This window comes from Macaca fascicularis, chromosome 15, assembly GCF_037993035.2.
Source record: "Macaca fascicularis isolate 582-1 chromosome 15, T2T-MFA8v1.1".
Taxonomy (NCBI): Eukaryota; Metazoa; Chordata; class Mammalia; order Primates; family Cercopithecidae; genus Macaca; species Macaca fascicularis.
Genome location: NC_088389.1, coordinates 1,158,877 through 1,175,235, shown reverse-complemented (window position 1 = coordinate 1,175,235; position 16,359 = coordinate 1,158,877). Strand labels below are relative to the sequence as shown.

General features: G+C 55.2%; 1 protein-coding gene across 16 annotated transcripts in view; it reads left to right on the top strand.

Moving 5' to 3' along the window:
* Positions 1–13,261, top strand: part of CACNA1B (calcium voltage-gated channel subunit alpha1 B) — a 251,926-nt gene extending 238,665 nt beyond the window's left edge. For 12 of the 16 annotated variants that reach the window (XR_012424018.1, XM_074015801.1, XM_065530885.1 and 9 more), the window contains 8 exons: positions 1,905–2,012; positions 3,336–3,448; positions 4,529–4,656; positions 6,821–6,956; positions 7,309–7,425; positions 8,862–9,066; positions 9,326–9,576; positions 10,165–13,261. Coding sequence is in view for 12 of the 16 variants with exons in the window: in XM_074015801.1 (XP_073871902.1) it covers positions 1,905–2,012; positions 3,336–3,448; positions 4,529–4,656; positions 6,821–6,956; positions 7,309–7,425; positions 8,862–9,066; positions 9,326–9,576; positions 10,165–10,695 (1,589 nt within the window). In the remaining 4 variants the exon portion in view is untranslated. Of the gene's footprint in view, positions 1–1,904; positions 2,013–3,335; positions 3,449–4,528; positions 4,657–6,820; positions 6,957–7,308; positions 7,426–8,861; positions 9,067–9,325; positions 9,577–10,164 lie in introns of those variants that run through there. The other 4 variants (XR_012424020.1, XR_012424019.1, XR_010581679.2 and 1 more) reach the window with 2 other exon arrangements.
* The last annotated feature ends 3,098 nt before the right edge of the window (positions 13,262–16,359 follow it).

Genomic DNA, 16,359 nt, shown 5'->3' with positions numbered 1-16,359 from the left:
TCCCAAAGTGCTGGGATTACAGGCTTGAGCCACCGCGCCCGGCCTACAAAAAATAATTTTAAAAAATTAGCTGGACATGGTGGCGCATGCCTGTGGTCCCAGCTACTCAGAGGCTGCGGCAGAAGGATTGCCTGAGCCCAGGTGTTCAAGGTTCCAGTGAGCTGTGATCATACTACTACACTCCAGCCTGGGCAACAGATTGAGACCCTGTCTCAAAACAAAACGAAAAACCAGAATGAAAAGCCTAAAACTTAGAGAACATATTTATTAAACACATATCTGCTATAGGATTACTATGCATAATATATGAAGAACTGTCACAACTCCCTAAGAAAATAAGCCAACCAAAACAGACAAAAGATTTGAATAGAAATGTCATTAAAGAAGATATATGGAAGGCAGGCAAACACATGCAAAAATGCCTGATATCATTAATCATTAGAGAAATAAAAAAAAAAAAACAACACACGAGATTACACTCCACGCCACTATAGTTGCCAAAATACTTTTCAGAATGACAATGCTTAGTGCTGAGAGGGCAGAGCAACTGGAATTCTACGTGTTCCCGGTGGGAAAAGAAAATGGTGCAGGCCCTTAGACAGTTTGCAGTTGCTTCTATGGTCCAGCCGTTCCATGTGAGAAATGAAAACATACATCCACACAGAATCTACATGCAAAAGTTTACAGCTTGATTCACAATTGCCCAAAACTGTAAACAACTTATATGTCCATCAGTTGGCAATGGATAAACAAATGGTACATTCGTACAATTAATACTAAGGAGTAAAAGGAAACATGCTACCGTTGTGTGCGGCAACTTGTATGACTCTGACATGCACCACACTGGGTGAAAGAAGCCAGATTCAAAGGCCAGCGTGCTGTATGATGCCATTGGTGTGACATTCTGGAGTAAAACTATAGGGACCCAAAACACATCAGTGGTGGCAGGGGCTGCCAGTAGGACTAGGGGTTGACTCAAGGGGTCACAGAAGAATTTGGGAGTGATGCAGCTGTTGCATACCTTGATGGTGGTACTAGGTGCATGGGTGTATGAATTTACCAAAGTTCATAGAAAATGAAAAAGGGTGACTCTCACTGCATGTGAATTGTACCTTAATAAACCTGATGTTTAAGAAAGGTGAATCCAATTATTTTATTCCTCTGCTCAAACCCCTCCACTGCCTTCCCTAACCCTCCTGCCCACCCCCTCCATCCACCCTGCCCCGAGGCCTCCCTGGCCCTTTGGGTGACACAGCAGGGCCAGTGTACTCGGGGGCTCCTTTTACCTTCAGGGCACACAGGCTTCCTCTTCGGGAGACTTTGATGGCTGTCCTGTCCACAGCTGAAGCCCTGCTGATATTTCCTGTCCCCTTCCCTACTCTGCTCTTCTTGCCTTGGCACTTTTCACTCTCCGGTACACTTTATCTTTTTTAATTCCTGCTTTATTGGTAGACTAAAGCGGTGTCAACTCCAGAAGGGAAGTTTTTTGGCCCCATCACTTGGAACAGTACTTGACATTTAGTAGGTGTTCAGTAAATATTGTTGAATGAATAGATGAATGGCTGGAGTGCTGCCATCTTCTTCCTAAATCCCCATTGCCGGTCCCATGCACACACATGCACATGCGCACAGCGCGCGCACACAGGTCAGACACACCTGTGCACATGAGGTGGATGCCCTGCTCACCTGCCTCCTCCTCTGGGCACACTCGCGGCAGGGAGAGCTGTGAGCAGCTTCTGCATCAGCGTTTGTTCCCACTGCACCCTCCTTCCAGCACCATCTGTACCCCATCTCCGCCTACACCATTCATCTCCCCACCTGCACCAGCTCTGTCCCATTGGCGGCTGCAGGGCTGCTCCTAACGTTTCTGTCTTTTCCCCTTCCCCACCATCATCCTGGTCTAGCTGGGACAAAGCAGCATCAGTGTGACGCGGAGTTGAGGAAGGAGATTTCCGTTGTGTGGGCCAATCTGCCCCAGAAGACACTGGACTTGCTGGTACCACCCCATAAGCGTAAGTGTGAGGGTGGGAAATGCCCCCAGCCCGCACCTTTCCTGTCCCACCCAGAGTGGCTGGAGGGCTGTGGAGGTGAGGGTGAGGGACGAAGGGCAGGCCTTGGAGAGGCCTTGGAGGGCGGGCTCACCTCCTCGTGCGTCTGCGCTCAGCTCCAACCAAGGGAGCCCTGGGTGGCAGAGGAGCCGCGGAGATGAGCGTGGGTTTGTTGTGTTGAGCTCCCGGTGTGTGGAATGTATTTTTTAAAATCCAGAGGAGAGGCAGGAGGGGATCCCACAGAGATGTGAGGGAGCGCGGTGAGATGCCCACCTCCATCTTGGAGACGGGAGGGAGCGCGGGGAGGTGCCCAACTCCGTCTTGTGGGAGACGTGAGGGAGCGCGGGGAGGCGCCCAACTCCGTCTTGTGGGAGACGTGAGGGAGCGCGGGGAGGCGCCCAACTCCATCTTGTGGGAGACGTGAGGGAGCGCGGGGAGGCGCCCAACTCCATCTTGTGGGAGACGTGAGGGAGCGCGGGGAGGCGCCCAACTCCATCTTGGAGACGTGAGGGAGGGCAGGGAGGTGCCCAACTCCATCTTGTGGGTGCCCAACACCATCTTGTGGGAGACGTAAGGGAGGGCAGGGAGGTGCCCAACTCCATCTTGTGGGAGACGTGAGGGAGCGCGGGGAGGTGCCCAACTCCATCTTGAAGACGTGAAGGAGGGTGGGGAGGTGCCCAACTCCATCTTGAAGACGTGAGGGAGCACCGGCGGCACCCAACTCCATCTTGTGGGAGACGTGAGGGAGCGCGGGGAGGTGCCCAACTCCATCTTGTGGGTCCCCAACACCATCTTGTGGGAGACGTGAGGGAGCACAGGGAGGTGCCCAACTCCATCTTGTGGGTGCCCAACACCATCTTGTGAGAGACGTGAGGGAGTGCGTGGAGGTGTCCAACTCCGTCTTGTTGGAGGTGTGAGGGAGCCCCGGGAGGTGTCCAGCTCCATCGTGTGGGAGATGTGAGGGAGCGCGGGGAGGTGTCCAACTCCATCTTGCTTTCTGGGGAGGAGACACAGGAAGGGCCCCGCATTAAGCAGGTGGGGATGGCCTCAGCCCGGCTATGAGAGGCCTCAGGAGGAGTCAGGGTAGCGGAGCGCCAGGTCAGCATCTGGAGGAGCCCCAGGTAGGCCAAGTCCCGTGTTCTGCCTGAGAGTCCTCTGTCCCAGTGCATTTCCAGGAGTCCTTGTGGGGGACGAGGGAAGGGAGGCCGTTTCTTCACCTTACTTGCGCCCCCTGTTTCCATGGGTCCTCTGCCCCATTCTCTGAATCTCAACTGTATTCTCTTCCAGCGGATGAGATGACAGTGGGGAAGGTTTACGCAGCTCTGATGATATTCGACTTCTACAAGCAGAACAAAACCACCAGAGACCAGATGCACCAGGCTCCCGGAGGCCTCTCCCAGGTACCTGGCAGCCCTCAGTTTTCCAGGAAGTAACTGTGATGCCTCCGAGGTTCTGGCGTCCTTCGGGGGTTTGACAACCTGGGAGACGCACACCATTCTTGGGAAAAGTGCCTCAGGAGAAGGAAGATGAGATTCTTGAAGCTACCTCTCTAGCCCCCAAAGTCAGAAACTACACAGAGCCTTTAAGCTTTCCATGAGCTGGCAGTACTGGGCAGCTCCTGACGTAGAAAGCCAGCGCTCAGGGCCAGAAGATGAGGGCTGGGCTGGGTAGTGTTACCGTTGTTACAGGGTGGAAGAGAAGAAGGTGTGAAGACCATTTGAGGAGGATTGTTTAGAGAGTTGGAAGGAGAACTGTTTTCCCTTCACACAGAGAGCAAAGAAATTCAGATAGATAGGTTCAGGATCACTGTCTGTTCTGCTCTTGCCTTTGACTGAGATGGTTTGGGATCCCATCTTCCCGATGTCATTCTTCCCACACAGCCGTGTCTTCGGTGACCATATGTAGTCTGTCTGCTGGAAAATTGTCTAGGTGTCCAGGGCTTCTAGGCACATTGACCCAACCCTCGGATGGAGAATATGTGGTGCTCAGGCCACACCTTCTATTCTCGTACCTGGGGCAGACATCACTAATCCATCCAGCAGTCTTCCCAAGCCCTGAAATCTCAGAATTCTGCTCAGCCCTACCCTGACCCTAACCCTAACCCTAACACCCACCCAGCCAATTCAAGGTGATGATTAGATGGAATATTGTTGCCACCTGTAATCTGGTCTAATCTCCTAGTTGTGTAGACAGGGAAACTGAGGTTTTGAGAGGTGACATGGCTTTCCTGAAGTCACTGACAGGTGAGGTTTTGAGGAGATGATGTAAGGGTCCCTTGGCTTGCTTCACTGTTTTGGTCACATGCTCATATTTAGGGACATATTAGGGAAAGCAAGCGGCCCCTTGCTAAGGGGAAAGAGCCTTAGGCTGGGCTTGAACATGACCTGGCTTTTTCCCTGTGCCATGTGGTTGGAGCAGGTCGCAGAGGCCACATTGCAGGCCTATTGGAGCTCTTTCCCTTCCCTTTGCCTCCTTTTCAGATGGGTCCTGTGTCCCTGTTCCACCCCCTGAAGGCCACCCTGGAGCAGACGCAGCCAGCTGTGCTCCGAGGAGCCCGGGTTTTCCTTCGACAGAAGAGTTCCACCTCCCTCAGCAATGGCGGGGCCATGTGAGTATCCAGATGCGGGACATAGCTGAACAGGAGGAGGCCCAAATCCAGTAAAGGGGGAAGCAGACGTCCCATTTCCTCGACCTCCCTGGCCCTCACGTCCACTGGCCTCTGGGTTAACCAGCTTAGAGGCATCCGAGGGACATGTCTGCCACCCGACCCTGCACTTGGGCCCTTAGCAACCCTCCAAGGACAGAGATCCCCCAGGTCACATCTCAGTTCTCAGGGGCTGGCTCTGTTACAGGTGCTCGTTGTACTTGCTGCCTGAGAGCAGTCAAGGGCTCTTCCTTTGCTGGGTTCTGTGGCAGACTTTAAAATTGTTTCCTGTGACATTAGGTGCCTCGTCGAACCCACCTTCCTAACAGCACTTAGACCACCACGTCCCATTCCCAACACACGTACCTGCTTCCCTTTCAGAGAAGAGGCCCCCTGCCCCTGCTCCTCGTCGGCCCTCTGTGCCAGCAGATGCTGAGATTCCACCTCCATCTCCTACCCCTTTCTGTCAGTGGCCTCCTACTGCTCTGATCTTTCTAACCCTGAAAGGCACTTTTCATCTTAGAGCTCCACTTTGGTACTGATTTCTGAAGCTGTTATATTTTGTAAACAAATTGGTAAGGTTGTTTTGTATTACTTAACTCTTGCCACAATATTTCTCGGTGACAAATCACTCAGAAGCAGGTGACTTAAAAGAACCATCACTTTTTCCCACTGTGGCCCAGAAAAGTGTGCTCCCAAATCTCAGGACCCAGATCCTGGGGGCTGACTCCCGAGCCCCTGGCAGTCCCCCGTTCCCACACTCTGCTTTCGGCATGCTGGTGGAAACCTTCCTTGCATTTAAAGTCCTGATTCTGACTGTATGTATAGGTGGGAGGAGATAGTGAGGTGTCTGGGGTTTATCTAAGCCAGGCTTTCAGCAGGAAATTTGAGCTTCTGTTATTTCTGTGATGATAGTTTCTACCTAAATCAATTACAACTCCAAGTTAGAGAACACCCACTCAGACTGGAGCTGGCGAGGGTATTTATTGAGCTATTTAGTGAGCGGGTTGAGCACACCCCTGGCCTTGGACTTGGTGTTTTTTCAGGATTAGCAGTGCATTAGGAGCCAGCTCCGGTTCTCCTGACCACCCCTCCTCTCAGCACCAGCCTGCCACTGCGGCTGCTCTGTGCCCAGTGCCAGCAGGGGCTGCAGTGCCCGGTCCGTGGTGCAGCAGTGTGTGTGGTCCATTTAGAACATCAGGCTCCAGTCTGAGTTCAGAGTTATCAGTGCCACTCAACCTGCATGACTAAGAATGTAGTCAGTGCTTCACTGAACGTGAGAATGAGCACTCACCCAAACACATTCCATGCCAGTTGGGAGACACGTGATGAGAAATACCAGTGCGGGAGCATCTCCGGGTGGGGCTATTGGGGCAGGTGTATGGACAGCATGTGTGGGGTGGCCTCTGCAAGAAGGCTGCACCCCAGCAGAGAGCGGAGGGATGGAAAGGCTCGTCGTGGCTTTTGGTGGGGGGTCAGAGAAGTAAGGAGGAGCCACCAGCAAGGGACTCCTGAGGGAGGAAGCCCCTGGAGGACGAAGCCCAAAGAGTCCTGGGCGAGGCCCCCTACCCCCCATCCCAGCCCGTCCCCTCCATGACAGCTTTGCCCTCACCTGTCCCAGCCTGTCCTCTCCATGACAGTTTCTCTCGCTGTCTGCTGGCATAGGCAGGACTTCTTCAGCTACTGTCCTAACGCAGGCTGTACACATGTGGCCCCACTCCTTCCCAGGTTAGTCCTGTGCGGCAAGGACAACCCCTGCTCACACTTCACGGATCAGCTCCTTGTCCAGAGGAGGGGGAGACGGGCCCAGGCCCCCCCTCAGATTTGAGCACTGTGGGACTGTAAGCTGGTGCTCTGCATCCTCTCTGCCACTCTGAATTCCTTCCTGCTCTGACTTTGTTTTAGATCCATGTCCTTTGATGAGGCTTTGCTTGGGTCCAGCGTGCACAGGCCATGTTGGTAGTCTTGTGTTCAAGGGAGGGCTCAGTTCAGCCCAGAACAGGGTGGCCAAGCCCCCTGACCTCTGCTGCGTGTGGTGGAGACATCTGGCAGGTTGAAGCACCAGGCTATTGGTGAGGCATCTGCAGCCTCTGACCCTACAGGAATCTCTTTGTCTTCTCTGCCATAGACAAAACCAAGAGAGTGGCATCAAGGAGTCTGTCTCCTGGGGCACTCAAAGGACCCAGGATGGGCCCCACGAGGCCAGGCCGCCCCTGGAGCGTGGCCACTCCACAGAGATCCCTGTGGGGCAGTCAGGAGCACTGGTGAGCACTCCGGGGGGCTAGTGAGACTGGGTTGGGGGATGTGTGGACAGGGATGGGGGATGTTTGAGACTGGGATGGGGGATGTGTAAAAATGGATGGGGGATTTTGAGACTGGGGTGGGGGACGTGTGAGACCAGGGTGGAGGATGTGTGAGACTGGGGTGGGGGATATATGAACAGGGAATGGGGGGTGTGTGAGACTAGGATGGGGGACGTTTGAACAGCAGTGGGGGTTAGGTGAGACTGAGATGGATTTGGGTGAGACAGCAGTGCCTCATGGGGTGAGTCTGGATGGGGTCAGATGAGTCTGTGGTGCCTTGTGTGGTGGGACTAGGCGAGTGCTATATCTACAGGCTGTGGACGTTCAGATGCAGAGCATGACCCGGAGGGGCCCTGATGGGGAGCCCCAGCCTGGGCTGGAGAGCCAGGGTCGAGCAGCCTCCATGCCCCGCCTTGCGGCTGAGACTCAGGTAGGTGGTCTGGGAGGGTCCAGGCCCTGGGCCAGGCAAATGAGGGATGGGGAAGTGGGAGTGTGGCTCTGGGCTTCCTGCAGGTGAGGAGACCTGGGGTGGAAAGGGCTGGGGTCCATGTGTGGAGCTCTTTGCTGAGGCGGGAGCAGGGACCTCGGGCAGCCCTGACTGGGTGCCAACAGAGGTGCAGCCTGGACGCCTTCAGCACCCGAGGCTTCTCGAGAGGGTGGGTCAGGTCCATTAGATGCTGCTGGGGCAGCTGTGCCTATTCTCAGCCTCCCATCAGGGGCCATGGGGCGTAGGGGCCCCCACTCTGGCCCTGCCATGTTCTGCTCCTCCTCTCCGGGTTTCTATTCCCCAGACAACCCCCACACTCATCTGGAAAATCTCACCAACACCTCAGTCCCCTTTCCCACATGTGGCTCTGCGGAGGACCCTCCCTGCTCATGGGCAGGCAGTCCCTGGACCACTTCCACTACCCAGCTCCTTGCTGGGCTCGCCTCTTTCTGGGACATGCACGTTGGATTAAGGAAGAGGAAGCTCTGGCGGGGGGGTGGCTGCAGCCCCATGTGTTTCCTGGCGGAGGCTCCTTCCATGAGGACACTGGGAGGGTCGCCCCTCTGAGGCCAATCTGGGAACACTGTGCCCAGACCTCCGAGGCCTCGGAGTTGCTGCAGGGCTTCACCTGCAACCTGAGCCTGCTTCAGTTGGCCAAAAGTGACCAGAGCCCCGTGCCACCCCTGTCCCTCGGCCTACTTGGGCTGTGGAGTTGTGGATCTGAACCTTGTCTGTGGCTCCTTTCCCATCCCACTGCTGTGGCCAGCAAACCCTTTTCCTCTCCTCACTGCCTCTCCTCCCTCTTGCGGTTTTCTCCTCTTCCCACCTGTCCTTCCTCTCTTGTCTCTTTTCCCATCTGACGGTGCCCTCCTGGGTGCTACCTGGTGGGTGGGTGCAGGCTGAGCCTCCCTGCAGCCTATGCTGGGGCCTCCTCCTTCACACATGTGATGCATTGGCGGCTGTGGGTGAGTTTACCTGGGAGGGGTGGGCCCTCCCCTCCCAGGTCTCTTCCACAGGTACTGATTCCAGCCGTGGAAGCAGCTTGGGGGCCAGTCCACCCCAGATACACCAGGCAGAGTGATCCCACTGCAGCCAGCTGAGGTGTCTCTGGGCCCCACTCAGGGTTCTTCCAACCAAGCCAGCCGCCTTTCTTTTCCTGGCAGGGCACACGGGATGGGGTGGGGACTCAGGCACTGTCTGCCCCCAGCCTACCCACCGGAGTTCCTATCTCAGGCCTGGGTCCCTCTGACTGTGAGACCAAGATGGGGGACGTGTGGGCCTGCTCCACGACCCCCTCCCATGCCTGCATCCCAGCTGACCCTGGTGCCTCCCCTAGGCCCACTGTCAGTCCTTTGCCCACCCCTGTCCTTTGCTCACAGCCCGTCACAGATGCCAGCCCCATGAAGCGCTCCATCTCCACGCTGGCCCAGAGGCCCCGCGGGACTCATCTCTGCAGCACCACCCCGGACCGCCCACCCCCTAGCCAGGCACCACACCACCACCACCACCGCTGCCACCGCCGCAGGGACAGGAAGCAGAGGTCCCTGGAGAAGGGGCCCAGCCTGTCTGCCGATACGGATGGTGGTGCGTGTGGAGGGGCCCAGGGAGCCCCTCAGGGAGCTGTGGCCTGAGTCAGGGGGTCCAAGCAGCCCATGGGGTACCCTCTTCCTTTGTGGGCCTCATGACCCCATAACCAGCCGGAGCAGGGTGAGGCTGAGGCCCAGGCCCTAACCCTCACCCTAGTCCTCCCCTGGCACCGCCTGAATTCTGTCCTGTTGGCGCCGGGGGTCAGGGGTCCCTGCCTTGGGCCTGGCCACGCTAACTTCTTCTCTTCCCTGGCCAGCACCAAGCAGTGCTTCGGGGCCAGGGCTGCCCCCGGGAGAGGGGCCTACAGGCTGCCGGCGGGAACGAGAGCGCCGGCAGGAGCGGGGCCGGTCCCAGGAGCGGAGGCAGCCCTCATCCTCCTCCTCGGAGAAGCAGCGCTTCTACTCCTGTGACCGCTTTGGGGGCCGTGAGCCCCCGAAGCCCAAGCCCTCCCTTAGCAGCCACCCCACGTCGCCAACAGCTGGCCAGGAGCCAGGTCCCCAGCCACAGGTAAGAGGAATAGGTGAGAAGGTCAGGGTCCAGCTGCCTCTCCCTTGGCCCAGCACCACTGTCCCACAGGCCCCTCCCTCTCCCCAGGGCCTCCCCACTGCCCTTTGTTGTTCCCAGCAACCCCAAGGGCTGGGCACCCCCTCTGTGCCCTGTCCTGGAGCCCGCGTCTGCACCCTACCCCAGCTGTGTTCTCCTCAAGCTCCTGCCTGGGTCACCCTGGGATGGTGGTTCTGTGTCCTCATCCTCTTTCAGACCTGGGCCCCCAAATCCTCACCTCTCTCTCAGTCACTTCTTGACTCTCCTTCCCTGACCGTGGTGGTTGGGCTTTTGTTTTGTCCTTTTCCCTGGCCCTAGCCTGTCCCTTCCCATCACCTGCTCTCCCCCACCCCATTCCTGGGCCTGACCGTGACCATCGCCCTCCTGCACACACAGGTGCCTGTTGCCTCCCTGGCCACCGCGGCCCAGTTTGTCCGCCATTGCCTCCCTCTCTCCTCTCATCCCCCCAGGCACCTGTGTGTGATGTGCTCTGTCTGTTGGTTCGGCTTTTTTTTTTTTATCTTTGATTTGTTCTGGTCCATTTTTGTGTAGGGCAGTGGTTCCGTGAACGGGAGCCCCTTGCTGTCAACATCTGGTGCTAGCACCCCCGGCCGTGGTGGGCGGAGGCAGCTCCCCCAGACACCCCTGACTCCCCGCCCCAGCATCACCTACAAGACCGCCAACTCCTCACCCATCCACTTCGCCGGGGCTCAGACCAGCCTCCCTGCCTTCTCCCCGGGCCGGCTCAGCCGTGGGCTTTCTGAACACAACGCCCTGCTGCAGAAAGACCCCCTCAGCCAGCCCCTGGCCCCTGGTTCTCGAATCGGCTCTGACCCTTACCTGGGGCAGCGTCTGGACAGCGAGGCCTCTGTCCACGCCCTGCCTGAGGACACGCTCACTTTCGAGGAGGCTGTGGCCACCAACTCAGGCCGCTCCTCCAGGACTTCCTACGTGTCCTCCCTGACCTCCCAGTCTCACCCTCTCCGCCGCGTGCCCAATGGTTACCACTGCACCCTGGGACTCAGCTCAGGCGGCCGAGCGCGGCACAGCTACCACCACCCTGACCAAGACCACTGGTGCTAGCTGCACCGTGACTGCTCAGACGCCTGCATGCAGCAGGCCTGTGTTCCAGTGGATGAGTTTTATCATCCACACGGGGCAGCAGCCCCTGGGGGGAGGCCTCGCCCACCTTGGTGAGGCTCCTGCGGCCCCTCCCTCCCCCTCCTTCCCTCTTTTACTCTAGACGACGAATAAAGCCCTGTTAGAGGATGCGGCTCTCTGTCCCCTTCCTGTCCTGCCTTCCTGGGTCTCGTACCACACACCAGACGCTAAAGTGCAGGCTGCTGTGTGTAGCTGAGAAGGACCCGGGAGTCCAAATCCCGTGTCCTGGGACTCAGCATCCAGGGTGGCTTGGAGCCGTTGTGAGGAGCTCTGCGTCCTGTGGGGAGCACCCTTCACGCGGCCGTGCAGCAGAGAAGCAGGGCCCACCTGAAAGCGCGCCGAGACCTCGGGACGGAGGGGATGGGAAGGGGAAACGGTCGTGGCTTGTGCAGCCCGCCAGCGTCAGTGAACGCTCGCTCAGACACGCTCTGTCCCTCCCTGGACACCGTCAGCCCCGCAGGGACTGAGGTGGAAAGTGTTCTTACTGTGGTTTTGATTTTTAATTGCAACACCTCTCAGTCTTGTCACTTCTATATACTTGATGTAGAAAAAATAGAAAACCAGAAAAATGGGGGAGCAAATGTTCACATAACTTTAAAAAATCAAACCTGTGGAAGAAAGATGTCAGCTTTTTGCCACGTGTCTTTGTGGCTTATGTGAGGGAGACTCCCTGTGCAGCCCTGTCCAGTCCAGGTGGATCCCAGACGGCCCCTGACTCTGCTGCTCTTGACCAAGTGCCTGACCGCCAAGCCCTCACGCCCGGGCACCTGGGCACTGTGGTGTGAGGCGAGGCCTCGGGAACCATCGTGGCAGGATGTTGTGAAAAGTACTCAAAACGGCAGCCAGGTAGCAAGCCCTTGCCAGTGGAGAGTACTGGATGTCATGGTGGGAAACAAGGCAGCCATTTGTTGTCCTCCTCCCACGAGTGGAAGGGGTTTCCAGGGAAGCCACAGGGTGGCTGACCATGTGCTTGTGTGAGGCATTTTCAGTCTGTTCTGCATCTGATTCTCAGGGCACACTCTGTGGTGTGTGAAATAGGTTTCCGTCCACACACAGCAGAAGAGAGGGAAAGGCTGGCAGGAAGGAGGGAGACATTGGCTGGGGGCTTGGATGTAGGGCCGTCAGGGCAGGAGGGAGGAAACCCCAGCTGGAATGAAACTCAGAGCAAGTGACCAAGGGAGGACACCTGACGCCCAGCACTGTCCTGGCGCCAGACACGGAGCAGGCAGTCAAGTGAGGTCTGACCCCCATGGCCATGCTCAGGAGAGAAAGAGCACGCTCAGGACACTGTCCAAGGTGCACAAGCTGCTGGGAGGCCCTTTGTTTTGTGAAGAAAGGGAGCATTTAGAGCAGTTAGTGGTGGTGTGTCCTCCGTGTTCTGAAATTCCAGATGATCTGTGTTGGATTCTTGGCTTCTACCCCACGATTCTCCTCAAAGAAGTTGTGTGTGATGCGTGTGTGTGTGTCTGTGTCACGGGAGGCACAGTGCCTGTGCAGGTGTGCTCAGTGTGTGGATGTCATTAACCCATAGGGCTATGCAACAAAAGACACATTTACTAGAAATAAAACACACAAGACCGCTGCCTGGTCTCGGGGTTCAGCATGATTGTGACCAAACCTTTTTATAGAATTTCCTTACCTGAAGGCACAACGCTCTGGAACTTTAACGACAACAGAGTATTTTATTCCAATAGAATAAACCAGGAATCTCGGACTATGCATGTGATCACTGTGCTCATGTTGCAAAGTAGAAGGATGTGTATTTTGACTGATGTTTTGTCTCTTGTTCCCCCGCCCCCAGCCCATGTTATCTTGGGTGTCAAATGTGTCCATTCCATGCAGAACCACAGCCATTTCCCCAGGCAGTGTTGGGTCGAGAATCCACTTTTCTAGACCCACACAGCCTAGCTGGCTTGTCTGGACTCTTCTAGGCATTGGAATTGATGAAAACTACAGGGAGCGGGGAAAGGAGACATTATGTCTTGTTTTCCTGACTTTGGGTTTTGTTTCTCACTGTGTCTTCTCCAGCTATCATATATGTCCCCTGAATCTCATAGTGAGTTGCCAAATTTGAAATGCATCACCCAGTTGTCTGCATCTGGAACCAGTCAAGCAGTGGCTGTAGTTTGAACAAGTTATGTGTGCATGTAACATATATACATATATACATATATACAAGTATGTGCATGATAATGTATATCTTCGTACTTTTTGATACAATGTATTCATTTAATTTTTAATTATATTTGATATAAATCAAAGGTTTGTTGCAAAACTTTATATTTAAGAAGTGTTAAAAAAAAAAAAGTCCCAACCATGCAACACAACTGGGACCTACTTAAAAAAAATTCTGTGATTGACTAGTTTGCTGCCTGAGTAATATTTATCAGCCAAACTTTGGATTCTGCTATTGTTTCTACAATGACATTTTGTATGAAGCAAAGTCCTTGAATTAAAATAAAAACTTAGCAAAAAATCAAAAACAAAACCCCACCATGCTGCCACTGGTATATGCAAGGGTGTGGGCTTGGGGTGCCCTGCCAGAAGGGGTCAGAAGAAAGTGCGAACTGCAGTTTGTTGTTGTTGTTGATTGTGACAGAGTCTTGCTCTTGTTGCCCAGGCTAGAGTGCAGTGAGGCAATCTCAGCTCACTGCAACCTCTGCCTCCTGGGTTCAAGCAGTTCTCCTGTCTCAGCCTCCCGAGTAGCTGGGATTACAGATGCGCACCACCATGCCCAATACAAAATAATTTTTGTATTTTTAGTAATGACAGGGTTTCACCATGTTGGCCAGGCTGGTCTCGAACTCCTGACCTCAAGTGATCAGCCTGCCTTGGCCTCCCAAAGTGCTGGGATTACAGATGTGAGCCACCATGCCTGGCCTGCAGTTTGTTTTCAGTGCAAGTATGGGATCAGGTTTTGAGAGTGTGGTGAGGATCAAGGGAGGCACTTGGCAAGAGGAGGCAGATTCAGCTTCCCTGGGGATCAGGGTTAGGGTTGGTTAAGATTACAGTGGTGGGTTGGGGTTGGGGTTGGATAGATGGTGGAGGAGGTTCTGGGAGGCTAAGTCTGGGGCACAGAGCTCCTCTTAAGATGCCCCAATAATCATTCACTCTGCAGTTAAAATGTCAGGATATTGCTAGCTACATGCTGGTAAGGACAAAGGGAACATTCTTAAGAGAAACCTGGCACCATAAGTACAGATTAGGGCAGAGAAGGACATTCGAAAGAGATAGGCAGGCACAGTAGGTACAGACATGACCACTGTAGAATCTTCCTGGAGTGGCAGGAAGGAGCCCAGCCCCAGCAGTGGAGTCACACTGATCACTGCACATATGTGTCAACCAACAGTGAGGGGGTCCCACAAGCCTAGGTGGGGCAAGTCAGGGATCTAAGGAAGGAGCAGGAAAACCAGACAAAAGAGGTGGAGACTTGAGGAATGTGAAGAAGTTCAACAGAAAACTCCCTGTTCAGGACCCTGGAACTGTTTTCTTGCAGATCAGCCCCACTCCTCCCTTGAGGCGTACTTGTTTTTTCTACAATATGCTCTTTATATTTCTTTGCAATGAAGTTATCTGCCATCTTTGTACTGCCTCTTGGTGAAAATCTTTATTTCAAGTTAGACAAGAACTGGGACATCAGATCTCCCCAGTATTAGCTCCGTTTCAGTTTGAATTTGCAGAATTGATAGCGCTGAACAACCTGCGCTCCGAGTTTAAGTGGTGTAGGAAGAGGCCAGCAGGGGGTGCTCGGCTGTCACACTGGGAGCAAGAGGGCCCTGCAGTGTCCCCAGCCGCCAGCAGGGGGCGTGCCGCCACTACACTGGGAGCAAGAGGGCCCTGCAGTGCCCTGGCCGCCAGCAGGGGGTGCACGGGCACCACACCATGAGCAAGAGGGCCCTGCAGTGCCCTGGTTTCCAGCAGGGGGCGCAAGGCCATGACACCGTGAGCAAGAGATCCCTGCAGTGCCCCCAGCTGCCAACAGGGGGCGCTGGTGTCTGCACCGTGAGCAACTGGGCCCTGCAGTGCCCTCGGCTGCCAGCAGGGGGCGCCAGCCACACCCCTCCCCCTTCCGGCTCCGCATCATCAGCAAGAGGGCCCGCAGGCCACCAGCAGGGCGTCCACACCCGGCCGATGCGAGGGTGAAGCCCGCGTTCTCCTCAGCACAGACCCAGAGGGCACCGCCTCACTTTGGGACAACTCGTGGCCACGGTGAGTAAAATCCTTCCTGTTTACAGCCCTGACTACTGAGGGTCAGAGACCAGTAAGAGGGGTTGGTGTGGAAAACTGGAAACCAAAAGCCCCTCTGAATCCTGTGCACTGAAGTTCTCCCCACCCAAGGCGAGGTGAGCACAGTGCGAGGTCCACACCGCAGCCTTGGAACACCAATGGAGCGTTCCTAATGCAGATATGACTCCCAAATACGAATATGTCGCTCGCAGTGCTCATGTAACAAACACCTGGAACGCTAATGCACTGCCTCAATACGGAAATGTTAATATAAAACCCGGTGCCCCCCACACGGCCCTGCAGTCCCGGCTCATAATAATTGACACCGACATAATCAATACAAACGTAGCCTCCAGCTGCTCACAGCTGCTGCTGAGCTGGAGCTGCCTCAGGCTCGGCCTCCACGGTGGAGTTTGTTGTCGTCTCTGCTTCACGGACATGGAATTGACACAGTTGTTTTCATTGCTTCCCAGTAATTCCATACTTTCAGGAAACTTGCAACGGTAGTGTGGAGTTTTCTTTCTCTTTTCTCTCAGATTCCTCCGTGGTTGTTGCTGAGCCAGATCTGCAACTTCGCAGAAAACACCCCAGTGTTTTTCACCCAAAACGGAGACCCCTCCCAGGTAAGTGCCAGGTGACCCCAGCACAGGAGGCCTCGTTCCTGCCTGAGGGTCAGGTCCGCAGGCCCGTGTTTCACTTTGCAGCCGCCCGGGCTGGGTGGAAAATCTCTCTTTCCATCTGGGTCCAGTTTTCCTTTTCTGGAGCCTTCGCAGAGGTAAAGAGCAGAGCTGCCCCCAGGCTGGGTCTGCACAGCGGTTCCCCCTGGGCAGGTACCGACGCTGCACTCCAGGTGGGAACTCGCAGCCTCTGGCCATGCCCTGCTCAGCACAGTCCCCCGGAGGAGCAGAGACCCACCCACACCCCATAGAGCTCTCAGGGTGATTGTGACAAAACTCTCCTTTACAAACAAGTCTCATCCCATCACTCTCCTTATTTAACTCTAACGATGATTTCCCACTGGGCTCAGAACAGGGATCGCAGAACTGACCTGCCCCCAGTCCCTGAGCACTCCCACCTGCTGCCGTCTCCTGCCCAGTCCAGCCCAGCCCAGCCCAGCTGCCTGCTTTGCGGCCCCCACCGACAGGGACACAGCAGGCTCTTGGGGGTCTTGGGAACTCTACGCACATCCAACACCCCCTTATCAAATACTCTAAGATTCTGTCTACCTAGATCCTTAAAGTCACAGTGGTTATGATGTGTTCTAACGTGATTTTTTTAGACAAAAAAAAAAAAACTTTGGTAGATAATATGTGAGAATCACCCTTAATTTATAAATCAAGGAAATAGATACATAAAAGC